At 37.4% G+C, this 13,646-nt stretch overlaps 2 protein-coding genes across 3 annotated transcripts; both read right to left on the minus strand.

Moving 5' to 3' along the window:
- Positions 1-277: 277 nt before the first annotated feature.
- Positions 278-7,505, minus strand: LOC135936172 (protein ST7 homolog). Of its 2 annotated transcripts, none has more exons than XM_065478892.1 (11): positions 7,360-7,505; positions 6,050-6,134; positions 5,909-5,991; positions 5,305-5,470; positions 4,877-5,047; positions 4,333-4,566; positions 4,106-4,203; positions 2,851-3,144; positions 2,116-2,359; positions 800-939; positions 278-748 (listed from the first exon to the last, which is right to left on the minus strand). In XM_065478892.1, exons 2-11 carry the CDS (start codon positions 6,057-6,059, stop codon positions 653-655), a joined length of 1,536 nt encoding a protein of 511 aa, XP_065334964.1. In that variant the 5' UTR covers positions 6,060-6,134; positions 7,360-7,505; the 3' UTR covers positions 278-652. The 2 variants fall into 2 exon arrangements, with proteins under 2 accessions (XP_065334964.1, XP_065334965.1); XM_065478893.1 differs by having other exon boundaries at positions 7,382-7,495.
- A 155-nt stretch (positions 7,506-7,660) lies between these two features.
- On the minus strand, positions 7,661-11,240 carry LOC135936923 (uncharacterized). Its single transcript, XM_065479932.1, has 4 exons — positions 10,876-11,240; positions 9,824-10,137; positions 9,078-9,442; positions 7,661-7,960 (listed from the first exon to the last, which is right to left on the minus strand). The coding sequence occupies exons 1-4, from the start codon at positions 11,206-11,208 to the stop codon at positions 7,689-7,691; spliced, it is 1,284 nt and encodes a 427-aa protein (XP_065336004.1). The 5' UTR covers positions 11,209-11,240; the 3' UTR covers positions 7,661-7,688.
- Between the last annotated feature and the right edge of the window lie 2,406 nt (positions 11,241-13,646).

Consider the following 13,646-nt stretch of genomic DNA (forward strand, 5'->3'; position numbering starts at 1 on the left):
GGACCCCGCTACCAGAAAATATTTTGTAAAAATTCAATAGCAATTTAAAAAAAAATGACATTTTTAAATTAGAATTATGGCTGTAAAACAGGAAAGAATTGTTTAAAAAAATAGGCAACTTTTAGTACCATAAAAAATCCATAACTTTTTATTCAATATATTAAGATTGGATTACTAACGGGACGTTCTTAATTTATGCAAAAAAATCAGATTAAAGAAATCTCTAGGTGTTTTCACTCTTGCAATGATGCTCGTTTGTTTGAATTTAAAGTCTAGATTTTCTTGTACAGCATTAAAGAATGCATTTTATTATTCCTTGCGTGATTTAGTCAATCAGCTTGATTCGTTTATGCTCAAACACAAGTTGTATTATTACGTAGGCATAAAAAAGTCAATCTTCACAGATTTCCTAACACAGTCTCTACCAACTCAAAATAATAAGTCTATTCACAGGAAAATGGACAAAAATATATTATGACTAAGAAATTTCACACCTACAGCAAACGCGGACACAGCAAACACGATTTTTTATCAAATAAAAAGCTCTGATCACGACCTTTCTGAGAGAGATTATTTCCCTGGTTTGCAACCAGATTCAATTTTGTCGAGTAAAATAACACAACGGTTCGTCCAACATCTATTAATACAGAAGCTAGATTCGCGAGAGCTGTTGCCAGAAGCTGGACTTGACGATCGCCTCCAGTTTGTCCATGAAATATTGGAACGGCATCGAAATGCAGCTCAGCAACTGCAAATGATGTGATTAATGGGTTTGATGATAAAATAAAATACAACTCACGGTTTTTGCAATGACACCCATGGGCTCAGGGTACTGGTGGGTCAGCAAAGCCAGCAACGCAGTGAAAGAACACAGCCCAGCGGTGAATAAAATGAAGAACGGCAGCTCCTTTTTCGGGTACACACTCACATCGTGAAATACTGTAAAAATAAAACGGTTTATTTCAAATTGATATTGAAATAAATAAGCTCAAAAGGATACGAGAAGAAGATTCTATATTTTTTGCATCAGATTTTAATGTTGAGTGGGCTAAAATATCCATGTTTATATTTTAATTTATTAATTTATTAATCGAAAAATTAAAGTTCTACTTTATAGACTTAAACGTTTGACTTCATAAAATTTAAGTTGAAAAAAACCATAACTGTTTTCTAATTAGATAAAATTTAAAAGTAAAATTAATTTTTCCTGTGGTTTCCAGAAAGTTTGTAAAATGTTGGAGTAAAATTAAAATATTTTGCCTCAATTTTAAAGAAATTCAGTAAAAAATCGTTAAAATTTTAAAAAATCCGAATTAAAAAAATAAACAGTTTGACAGGACTAGTTGAGGGAAATTGTTTAAGACCAACCAAGGCCCCTGCATCAGAGCCAAAGTTCAGAAATGTAAAAATCGCGATTTTGCAACTATTAAGTTGTATAACTCAGCTCCTCTATCAGTACTGCAACGAGTTCCATAAATTTCTGCGTTTGGACGAGCAAGTTAAACGCCCCCGCCCGCCTCCTCCACCCTTTGCTGCCGCCCCCAGGCGCGCACAGGTGCAAAAAGTAAAGAAAAATTAATATAAATTCAACTGTGGGCCAGAAACGACTCCAACCTGGTGGAACGCCTAATTTTCTTTATTCTACATTGATTCACAGAGCTACCGGCAAATATCCTGAAATTTCCCATTTAAAATAAACGAAAGGATAGGAAATAGGCCCCTTTGGACTTGCGACCCTACACTCAACTGACTGAATTGGTCAACCAAAAATGATTAAAAACAATATAAATTTCATAGTGCAGCATTTTATATTTATAAAATTTAGAACAAATAAAAAACGTACAACTACAGGAAATAAACTATTATTTTTTAGTTGAAAAATTTCGGCTTATAATCACAGTTACTCCAGAAACTATTACTCCAGAAACAAAAGATCAGATTCACTTAAAATAAATTAAATAAAATACTTCTGATGAGTCAACTGGAGCCGAAACAGCAGCTCTCCAGTGCAAAAACCGAGCTAAGATAATTATTCTATTTAACATTTAACTCTTCCCATCAATCCATGATTTATATGAGTAAAATTAATTTAGGTTCAAAATCGTTTCTACACACCTGGAAGCAACTCCCTGTCGGCGCACTCGGTGCAGGTCGGATAGGGATAGAAGAGGTGTCCTCGCTCCAGGGGGTACGGAAGCATCCTGAAGGTGCCCTCCCAGGTGCAGTGCAGCAGGTTCAACGCGCCCTCGACCTGCTTCCAGTGGGAGAGGTGGAAGAAGGAGTAGGCGATCGCCTCCGAGTCGCCTCTCTTCAACACGTGCTCCGGCGGCAAGATCAGCGGCTTCAACTCGAGTAAGTACTGAAAATGTTGTTACAGTTAAATTGATTTGTTGCTCAAATGGTCCTTGGCTAACTAAAAATTAAATTAAATAAATATCAATCTGTTGGCAAGCGATCTGATTCATACAGAGCAAAATTAAAATTTTAAAGTAAAAATTCACGAAAAAAAATCGTGAAGCATGAAAATAATCGTTGACATATGGATCAATGGAGTGAAAAAATGGTGTATTAAAAATGAAACCTACACTTCTGAATACATAAGTCAAAATGAATTTTTCAATTTCCAATTGATACTCCAGTGCAGAGTTAATTTAAATTCTTATTTTTTTAAATTTAACAATTCAAACTAATTAGTCTACACGCATAAAGGTTATCATCAATTTAATTCAGATTAAAAAATAAAGCGAATGTAAAATCTGTAAAAATTGTCTCAAAATAATAAAATACATTTCAACAAACAGGTGTTTACAATTTTTTAATAAAAAATCAAAATCAAAACAAAATTTCTACCTTGGGGACGTGAGGGTTGAACTCGACCGCCCTGTGGATGGCGTCGACGGCCGTGGTCTCAGCGCTGGTGAGGCCCCTCTTGCTGGCCACGTCGGCCGAGAACTTGTCCGCGACGGCCCTGGCCTTGAGCAAGGCGGCCGTGTAGCAGATGGTGGCCGACTTGGGCAGGCTGATGTCGTCGTACTTGGCCAGCACGGCCTGCACGTCGGCGTACGCCTGCATCTCCAGCAGCGCCTCGATCAGGTTCTCGTGCACGTTCAGAATGTTCATGATTGGCGGCACCTCCTTCGTCAACTATAATGTGTTTAAATATTTGTTAATATTTTTTTATATATAACAGAAAACTGATGAACTTTAGTAGGGCTATTTTGAATTTTTAAAAATTAAAAAAAACTATTTTAATTAACAAAACTTCAGCGGGGTCAAGATGTGCGATAAAATTGGTTTGCAAGATGGCGTCTGAATTTGGGAAACAAAAAGCTCTCTTTGGATTGCCGTATGAGTGTCAAGAGTTAGTTTTTACGATCCAAAAGAGACAATTAGTTACAAGTAATGCAAATTATTTCACAATATTAACCAAAACTTGCTTCTTTTCGCGCATTTTTCCGTGAAATTTTTCACCGGACGCCATATCTGCGCGTCGCATGAATCTGGCCCCCGCTGATTATTTTTGAAACTTTATTTGAATTAAAAATATAATGTATATTACAAACGGAATAAATAAAAAATGAAACCTCATAAAAATAGTGTAAAATCGAGAGCTAATTCACCAGTTGCATACACCTTAAGTGTTCGAAGCCGCCGACAGATGGCGCCACCGTAGACTTTCGATTTTAAGGCACTTCCGCTGCGATTTCAGACTCAATCTAGCTACTGTGCATTCTTCAATTAATTTGCTATTTTTTGACGTGCTGAAAACAAAAATTGGTTCAGCCAATCGCCGTAGAATCGTGAAAAACTATTTTTTGAAATAAAAAAATATTTTGCAACGTTTCTACGGCGAATGGCTGAACCGATTTTGGTTTTCAGCACGTCAAAAAAAGCAAATTAATTAAAAAAAGCAAAATAGCTAGATTGAGTCTGAAATCGCAGCGGAAATGCCTTAAAACCGCTTAAAACAAAATTTTTAAGAAAGTCTGTAGTTGCGCCATCTCTTGACGGCTTCAATAACTAAGGGTTTATGCAACTGGTCAATTCGATTAATTCAATAAAAAAAATCACAGCCCTTTACAGTGGAAATCTAGAATTCACTCACATCTCTGAACATTTTCACGGCCTCCTTCAACTTTCCCAACTTCCGAGCGCACATGGCCAACCGTCTTTTGATGTAGATCAGCACATTCGTGTCTCGTCCTGAACATTACAAATCCAACAAATTAGCTCATTCAACACAAAAATTAGAAGGATTTTACTGTTTTCTGATTAACATTGCTGTAAATTCATTTTTTATTATTTCTGTAAAATTAATCTGTCGCAACTCACTGTGAAGAGCTTCCATGAGAGCACTTTGGTGCTGCAGCTGCTGGGACTTTCGGTAGTTCTTCTCAGCCACCTGCAGCGCCTGCTTGAGAATCTTTTCGCACTCGAGAATGGTGGTGGCCTCCTCTTCCGCCAGCAGAATGTAGGCAGGCGCGCACTCGGGGTTCTTTTCCAGCGCCTCGTGCGCTGCTTTAATCCGGGCCACCGGATTCCGCTCTCGCCACGCCGTCTGCATAACTATGGCGAAAAAAATTATTGCAAACATACTCTAAATGCAAAATATTTATTTCTAACGCTTCAGTAAAGAGTTTGTTTATGATTATGTGCGTCAAATTTGTTATTCTTAAGAATGAAAGAGGGTAACACAAAAAACGTAATAGTAACTTTATTTAGAAAACGAATTACTTACATCAGAGCTCTATTTAAAAAGATAAAAAATAAGAGTTCTGATCAATATTAATTAAATTAAAAAATAAGCCTGGTATTCTTTAGCTTGTAATAAATTCTATATTTTTAAAGCACCAAAATATATTTAAAAAATTCTTACTCTCATATTCAGTTTTCCCGACGTCGGCCTCGCAGGTGAAGAAGGTTTGGTGATCCTGCGCTGACAAATTCATGTCATAGTAGGTGAGCGGCTCCTTGTTTGTCGCCCAGTAGAAGCGCTGGTACTCGGCTCCGCGGAATAGGTTTAGAGGATTCCGCCATACTTTACACTCTGTGAAAGGAATTTCTCCATTTTAATGAGCCCTCTGGACTTGATTTTTTGGAAATTTGGGAATGAAAGTCGTTGTAAACGCTAGTAGGCCTAGTAGTAAAGTTATAAAATGTCTATATTGAATTTTTTTACAATGCCCTAGTCTTATTGAGATTTCAAATTAAAAAAAGATTGATATAGAAATGAGAAGTGTTTATTTTAAAAATAATCAGTTGTTTTCTGTTCAGTGTTTTGAGCATTAAGATTTGAATTTTTACCTGGAACTGCTTGCTGGTTGATGCTGCCATTGGTTCCGGTCCCGTTGACGCCGTTGGTGCTGTCGGTGCTGTTGTCGCCGCCGCCAATCCATGGACTGATGTGGTTCAAAGAGACCTGCTCGATGAACGACGTTCCATACTTGCGAAAATACCACCACTCAAATATCTGCCAAAATTCAAAAGGAATTTTTTGAAAAATTGCAAAACTGAATTAGTTTTAGGTTCAAACACACGATTTGTCAGGGTTGCATTTGCCGGTCTTTTTCACCAAGCCGCAATTTTTACCAATGTCTTGCACAAGAAATGAATTTTTCCCAATTCCTCCCTGGGAAAATCTAAAATTTGCGGTGCAAGTGGTCACAATTTCCTCTATTGTGCAATTTTTTTCTTTTAAATTGTCATTTCTCCAAAAATTTATCTCTGACAATTTTTAAAGTCGAGGTCATGAGCTAATAATTAGAAAATTATTGAAAACAGGTGTAAACATGGCCTGCAAGAAACTTGTAAAAAATGAGAAAAACGTTTTTTTAAATGCGGCTTTTTTGAACCCTGCGATTCATGAATACCCCAGGATAAAATAAATAAAAATAGGAAAAATGGTTACCAAAATGAGTCCAGATATGAGCGACGAGGTGCCAGTTAGGGCGACGTAAAACTTCGGAGTCAGAGTGGTGAGAAACATGTTTGCTGAGGAAAATCATAAATCAGTATGCGGACGAGCAGGAAATTTAAATTAAAAACTTACAGTCCCACATGTCTGCAATCGCTTCACGTGGAACGCATCAGGAATTTCTCCTTCACTGCAACCCTGACGATTAGGGTGAAACGCACTGAAAACAATAACATTTTGTTGTTAAAAAATTCATGTTGTATAAATATTGAAAAGGGTGATTTCCCTTTCAATTTTATGAAAATTTCGCTTACAAAAAATAAGATTCAAATTTAAATTTAAATTGGTTCAGAATTTTTAAATCCTGTAATTATCAGTTAAAATGATGCAAAAATTCCAAATTTTCCCGTAAATTGAGTCTAGAACAGAAGCATAATTATAATTAAACGTGTTAGGATTTTTTCAATTTTTATTAAAACCTTTAAAAATAAATAAATTCTGTCTGGTTTTGAATTAAATAAAATAAATAAAGGGGTCAACGAGGCAGAGAAGCTGGTAGGCGCGAGCATCATGCTGGCTGGCTGGCTCTGTTCTATAGGCTTTCATCCCCCGCGCACCCCTCTGCTTCATCTCCAACAACCCCTGTGTGAGTGTGACGTAATTTTATTGATCTCTCGCTGCTCTGCAACCAACTCACTCGCTCACTCGAACGAACACACAAATTTCCGCTGTGATTTCGGATTGTCGAATTTGAAGGGTTGTAATATTCCGTCTCCGCCGATCAACCCTTAATTGGTTGCATCAAACAGGCTGAATTTTGCATCAAATTCGAATTGTAAACAGTTGAATTTTTAACGAGCCGGCTAAAGCAGGAGCTCCGAGCAACAGATTGTGGATTAAAAAAAGGAAAACAAAGCTTTTCTGATAAGATTGTCCGCACCGTGTGTGTACGTGTGCGGTTTTGCCGGGTTCAAAACAAAAGCAGAGTTGTATGAGGTCTTGGTTTGTTTACCACGAAAACAATGATTTAAAAAATATATAACCTGAATTAACCAAAACACGCAGGTTCCAGAGAGCAAAAATTTGAATTTTCACTTGATTTATTGGTAATTGGCTTTTACCTTTCAATACAATTAGTGTTCAGTTCAAAACAATTATTTTTTAAATTAAATAATTTTACAAAATAATAAATTTGCTAATATTTAAGTCTACAACAAATAATAAAATACATACTAATTATTTAATTCAATTAATACTAAAATGAACCGTAAAACAATAAAAAGTTAATAATTCAAAATGAATATAATATAAAAATTAAATCAAATTTTACCAAAACAATATCAATACTTCAAATTTTGCCAACAAATTATTAAAATTTTTGTAAATTTAGAAAACCAATCAAACTCAAACACTGAATTTTCACTCTCTCTGTATGAAATCCTTACATTGGTCAATTGGCTGACGCACCTGTCCACTGGTGCCGTGCAAATGTGTCCAAGCTGGGAGACTGTCCGATGTGTGTGTGCATAAGAAAAACACAGACCGTCACCATCTGCGAGCCGAGATTATTTTGCTCGCGTCACTGCCATCTCGGGGCAACAACGCGAATTGGACCGAAGCGCGCGTAGGGAAATCGGGGAAAACCGGCTCTGCGGCTCGGAGCTCGGAGCCGGCCTCTCGTTTGACTTTTTCAGTTTTTGATCAATTTTAGGGAAAAGAGAGACGTTACTAAATAAAATAAAGACATTTTGAGCATGAAATGAATTTAATTTTGTCAATAGTCGACCAATTCAGCGACAGAGAGCTGTTCATTGAGAATTTTTCCTTCTTCGTCGCAAGTGAAGAACCAGATAACGTAGCTGGTCGGCCTTTTCACCCCTTTGTGCAGGTTGGCGTAGCGCACGAACATTTCCCAGTTGACGTAGTGCCGAGGATCAGTGAGAATGCGCACCTTTTCCATCACCTTGGCCTCGATGTTGCTCAGGCTGCCGGATTCGATGAACTCCTTTGACTGCGGCACCATGTTCCACAGGTCGTTACTTCCACCTTCGCAAAAAATAATTGAATTATTTTATTTTTTTCTGGTCTCTTTACGAACAATACGAACAATTTTTGTAAAAAATGTTTGAATTTTTATGATATAACTATCTATAGCTTATTTACTTTGTTTTTTTTCCAAATAATAGCTAAACATTTTATTATTTTTCGTTTGAATTATTACTCTAATGCACCATGGAGGATTAAAGAATTTTTAACCAAAGGTCAATGGTTATTAATGACAAGACCGTAGCAATAATAATTGTACTGTTTTCGACTGGACATTTTGAAACATTTCTCGAAACTAAAAAGTTTTTGTCATCTGTTTGACGGTTTATTTTCTTTTTTAAATAATTTAATTTATCACTCTTTAGGAAACTTCCAAGATTTCAGAAAAAATGGTTTTGGATGGAAAATTCAATTGTGTAGGGGCTTGTTTACTTTTCAAATTCGGATATTATCGCTAATACCGAAATACCACTCCTGTTCTACATTGAAACAAATGTTTTATGTTTTCATTTAACACACTACAGGAAAGAAATTTGTGATACAAAAGACATGTTTTCATTATTAAAGGAAAATTATTCTCCACAAAAATTTATTTTAAGGTTATATGATATGATTGATGCATATTAATAAAATAAAATAAATTAAAAATGATGATAATCTGTCAAAGTTCAGAATAATTCAGGAGTTTTTAAAAAAATAAAAATTGTTTAATTTGGCCCTAAAATTCTTTGGAATTTCCAAGATGTATGTCGTTGATACAACATTAATTACATAGCAAATCTGAAAAACAAAAATAGCAGCCCCTGAAATTAAATATTTTCCCCCCAAATTTTATCAAATTTTTCTCCTTCAGGGTTTTCACAAAAGTACATAATTAGTTTTGAGTGAAACCTAATAAATATTAAACCAGTTGTAACGGATGTTAAAATATTATCTAAAATATAATTTTTATTTCCCGCTGCACGTTGCATTTGTCCGCCTTTATGTAATTTTTTTTATTAAATTTCATTATCATTATAAGGCTTGAAATTAACGACGCGGCTTTCGAAGAAAGATTTTCGGTTGCATTTACATGATTTTTTGACATTAGAGCTTTATATGTTTATATTTCTCTCACCAAGGCTGAAAGCGAGGAGTGGTCCAGCCTGGTCAGACTTCCTAGCGTCCAGCTCGACCATCCTGCTTCTGGACACGTTCCCGTTGAATTCGTCAATTCCACGTTCGGCAGCCACGTGTCTCGGGTGGATGCGCGCCTCGACGTAGTGCACGAGGTCGACGTTGTCCACGGTGGTGGACAGCACCTTGCTGGCCGAGTGGTTGTAGCTGACGGTGCCACGCATGCCCGGCGCCTGCTGCCGCACCATGGCCCTCATCAGCTTCAGCCGCTGCATCTGCTCGTTCGGGTTGGCCAACGGGCTGGTCCGCCGCGGCGAGTCCGTCGCCAAAATCACTGATTTGATTTTGTCCGCAACGGGTGCGTCACTGGTAACAGTGGAGGGGATGCGAAATTACACAAAATTGAATTTTAAGTGGAATACAGCGGGGCCAGATGTGCGATAAAATTTGTTCCCACTGCGCAGATCCAAGATGGCGTCTGATTGTGGGAAACAAAAAGTTCTCTTTGGATTCGCGTACGAGTGTCAAGAGTTTGTTTTTACGATCCAAAACACACAATTAGTTAAGATTAATGCAAATTATACGTCACAATATTGACCAAAACTTGCTTCTTTTCGCGCATTATCATACGTGACCGTTTTTTCGCGCCATTCTCCACCAGACGCCATATGTGCGCGTCGCACGAATTTGGCTCCCGCTGCATAACTCATTGTATTTTTTATGTAATTATAATTGTAAACAATTTACCTATATTCATTAACGGGATTTAATTTCTTGGGCAGTAAAACGCTGTTGAGTTTGTCTACTGAATTCTCGTCGCAGAAGTCCCAGTTGACGCAGAGGGCGCCCATCGTGTCGCACCAGTTGTATGAGTAGCCGAATTTTCCGCACAGGGAATGGCACTTCTTGCCGCTACGAGACAGCGGCAGTTGCATCGGGAAGTCGCCCGGTTCGCACGGGGCCAGCCCGCGGTACGAGTAGTAACAAGTGGGGTTGTCGATCGAAGGGTCGCACGGCGTCCGGCACAACCTTCCGTCCACCGTCAGGGATAGATGCGTCACCTTAAATAAAATCAGAAGTTTTGCTTCTTTTAGAACAGAATTAATTAAATATGTGCCAATTTTTATTCTAAAAACTTTGGAAATCGGTGAAAACAATGTTTTTTAAAATGCAGATTTTAGAGGAACATTTTTGGAAAAAAATTTTAGCGGCCCCTGACTCTGAAACTTATATTTTATTAGTTTTTTTTGATAAAAACCAAAATGCATTAAAAGTTAAGAAACTAGAAAAAAACCCGATGCAAGCTCTTTTTTCTTGATTTTTCTTAATACACCAGTTTTACATATAACCCCTTATAGTGTTCGAAGCCGCCAACAGATGGCGCCACCGTATATTTTCGTAATAAATTTAATTTTAAGGCACTTTCACTGCGATTTCAGACTCAATCCTGCAACTGTGCATTTTTCACTCAATTTTCTTTCTTTTGACGTGCTGGAAACAAAAATCGGTCAATCCAAACGCAGTAGAATTGCTAAAAACTAATTTTTGAAATATAAAATCATTTCCAACGTTTCTACGCCGAATGGCTGAATTGATTTTGGTTTTCAGCAAGTCAAAAGAAAACAAATTAAGTGAAGAATGCACAGTGGCAGGATCGAGTCTGAAATCACAGCGGAAGAGCCTTAAAATTTAATTTATTACGAAAATATACGGTGGCGCCATCTGTTGGTGGCTTTGAACACTTTAAGGGCTTATGCAACAGGTGAATTACTGCAAAAATTAGGGCAGATTAGAAATACCTTTAGTCCAGCATCGCAGTACGCCCATTTTTTGGGGTTGACAGACGTGAAGCACCAGTCGTATTTGTAGCCGCCAAAGTTGCCGCACTCGGAGACGCAGAGGATGCCGTCGGAGGCGAGCGGCAGCGTTTGCTTGATGTCCGTGTCGCCGGGGGTGCAGGCGGCCCAATGCGTCCAGCTGGTCCAGCACCACTTGAACTGCTCACCGTGGTTGTCGCACCTGGTCAGACACCGACGCGGCTCCTCTTCTTGCGTGTAGCTCCACTCGATTTGCGCCGAGACGCAGGAAACGAGCAGGCCCAACACCCAACACCAGCTTATTGCCGCCTCCATCGCAAATGAATATTTTACTTTTCTCTCTGCTACTTTTATTAACTCGATCGACTATCAAAATACTCTGCTTTTAAGAGGTCCCAGGATAACGCAGATAAAATAATTAATTTATCGCGGAGCTTTGTTTCGTGTTTTTATCAACTAAAAGCAAGCACTTGGAGGGTTTTTGGTTTGTCTTTTATGAATATTTCAATAGTTTAGAACGATTAATTCTATAGCTCATCTAAAGAATTTTGTTTTTGAGGCCCTTGCGACAAAACAAAAAAAACAGCATTCCTTAAACAGGCTAACTTAATCTGAAAGTGTCAGATGATATGAATTAAATAATTATTGTAATTTTACTTTCAAAAATTTGAATATTTAATTTATCATATTTTTTATAACGTGGTCACACCTTGCAGCAAATTGTCGTTTTGGGGTTTGCGTTCATGCCTTCGCCTACGACCATATTATACGTTGAAATAATTATTATAAATAAATTTCCTTTTAGAGGTCTCACAATCAGCCGAATTTTTTCTGCTGGCCATTTTCACTGACGGCTGGTGGCTAGCGCGGTTAACAATATTTAAACGTGAAGTTTGATAGCGCTTATTAACGGCCTGAAGAGCTGAAAGACATTTTTTCTCCTGTACTTTTTAATTTTTAACCTTTGTTCACTGGTGGCTTAGCCAGATTCACGATGGCTGGCGGCTGCCCACGTGACCACAAATTTGCTGGCTGGTGCGACGCTCTAATTTCTTATTGTTAGGTTTATTTCTAATCGGAAATCAAGACAGTAGTATTAACTTTAACCATGGTCTCTTTGCTCTAAAACAGTATATAATATTTCTTTCAACAGCCAAACGCGATTGTGCTTGTTGCAAGAAAGGGGCAACAATCAATTCAACAAATGAAAATTTGGGTGTTTGTTGAGCGTTGCTTACTTAATGGTTTGTGGTTGCTGTTCATTGCTAAAAATAATAAAACATAAATATTTTTGTTTCAGAGTAGATTCAGATTCATAATAATTATTGAACATTTTTAACAAAAATTAGTTAAAAAAAATACTAGATATAATTATGGTTGTAGGTGATGTTATACATAACGGCGAGGTCCAAAATCACATTTTTTTCCATACTGAATTTTTAACGATCAGATCTCACTGCAGTTTCGAACATTGTCGAAAATTTTAACGCTCGCAAAACCTGTGGCCGCGAATAACGAATTTCTGATGCGATCCCTCGACTGTAAAACATAAAATTTTGCATTGCCACAATTTTATATAACATATCTCGCTTCCTTCTGTGTGATTTACAGAAATAACCTCGCCACCTTGATCTGATTTCGTTTTCCGGTCAATTTTTTCCTTGTCGTAAATGATAAGTGCACGCCGGCGATTGACTTTTTATTCGTGACACAATCTTGTGAATTCGCGCCCTGCTGTTGCAAAGAAAGGTTGGTTTTACAGATTTTGACTATATCGTTGTTTTTAAGTATTGTGCTTTTAATATTAAAATTTATAAACAAGGCCAATTTCATTTTTTAGTTTTCTACCAGGGAATCCTAACGATCCTGGTCCTTTATATTTTATTGAATTTAAATGGTAGCTTAAAGACTTTTATTACGCTTTCATTCTATCAAAAATAAATTTGAATTTGCTAGCATTTTTTATGAAGAAAACATTCCCACGCTACACAAAAACCGAAGTGAACCAATAATATTTGTTCTGAACGTATCAAGCTGAAGTTAAGAATTTTAAAGTTTCCTTCCTCGCCAGCACCCTGAACAGTACGATTCCATCAGCTTAACTCTAAAGTTTTGTGATTTTTTTCACGTTAGCCTGAATTGCGCATGAGAGTGCCATTTTTGTGGCAAAAGTGCGAATAAAATCCAAAAATTATTTTTGATTAGAAAACGTCAGTAATCGCATTTACCTTTTGAATTACATGATCTCTAATTACGGTTTTTAGTTTTATCCGGTATATTTGTCCAGAGACCGTTTTTTCCAAATAATAATAAATGTCAATTTTTTCCACGTAGGTCTAATTTCTGTGTTTTTTACTCGTGCTCTTGGAAAACTACTACTGATATGATGAATACATATAAGATAATTGTAACGTTTCCGAAAAAACACATAATGGACTGTCCTCTTCTTGATTTTTGGCCCATTTCCCATTTTCCAAACCCTGCGCCTCATCTAACCTTTATTTTTCTTTTGCTCCACAGCATTTTCTACCAATATGACTCGGGTCGGCCTCCTGGTCTGCTCCGTTTGCCTGTATGTGATTGTGGCCTCTATCACCTGCACTGAAGGCTCTCAAACAGGGACTGCAGACGAAAAATCCAGCCGTGGAAAACCACTAAATGGGATTAGTAATGACGTCCTTGCCAAACTGAACTCGGATCAGGACTTGCAAAAGTTTTGGCAGGATGCCTTTAAAACCGGATTAACATTAGAT

Source organism: Cloeon dipterum, chromosome 2 (assembly GCF_949628265.1).
Source record: "Cloeon dipterum chromosome 2, ieCloDipt1.1, whole genome shotgun sequence".
In the NCBI taxonomy this organism is placed as follows: Eukaryota; Metazoa; Arthropoda; class Insecta; order Ephemeroptera; family Baetidae; genus Cloeon; species Cloeon dipterum.

Coding starts and splice junctions, on each gene's coding strand:
- LOC135936172 (XM_065478892.1), bottom strand. Junction 5,048..5,304: donor CAACCAGCAAGCAGTTCCAG/GTAAAAATTCAA, acceptor TTCCTTTCACAG/AGTGTAAAGTATGGCGGAAT. Junction 3,145..4,105: donor CCGTGAAAATGTTCAGAGAT/GTGAGTGAATTC, acceptor AACACATTATAG/TTGACGAAGGAGGTGCCGCC.
- LOC135936923 (XM_065479932.1), bottom strand. CDS start 11,208: ATGGAGGCGGCAATAAGCTGGTGTTGGGTGTTGGGCCTGCTCGTTTCC. Junction 10,138..10,875: donor ACTGCGATGCTGGACTAAAG/GTATTTCTAATC, acceptor ATTTTATTTAAG/GTGACGCATCTATCCCTGAC. Junction 9,443..9,823: donor AATCCCGTTAATGAATATAG/GTAAATTGTTTA, acceptor CACTGTTACCAG/TGACGCACCCGTTGCGGACA.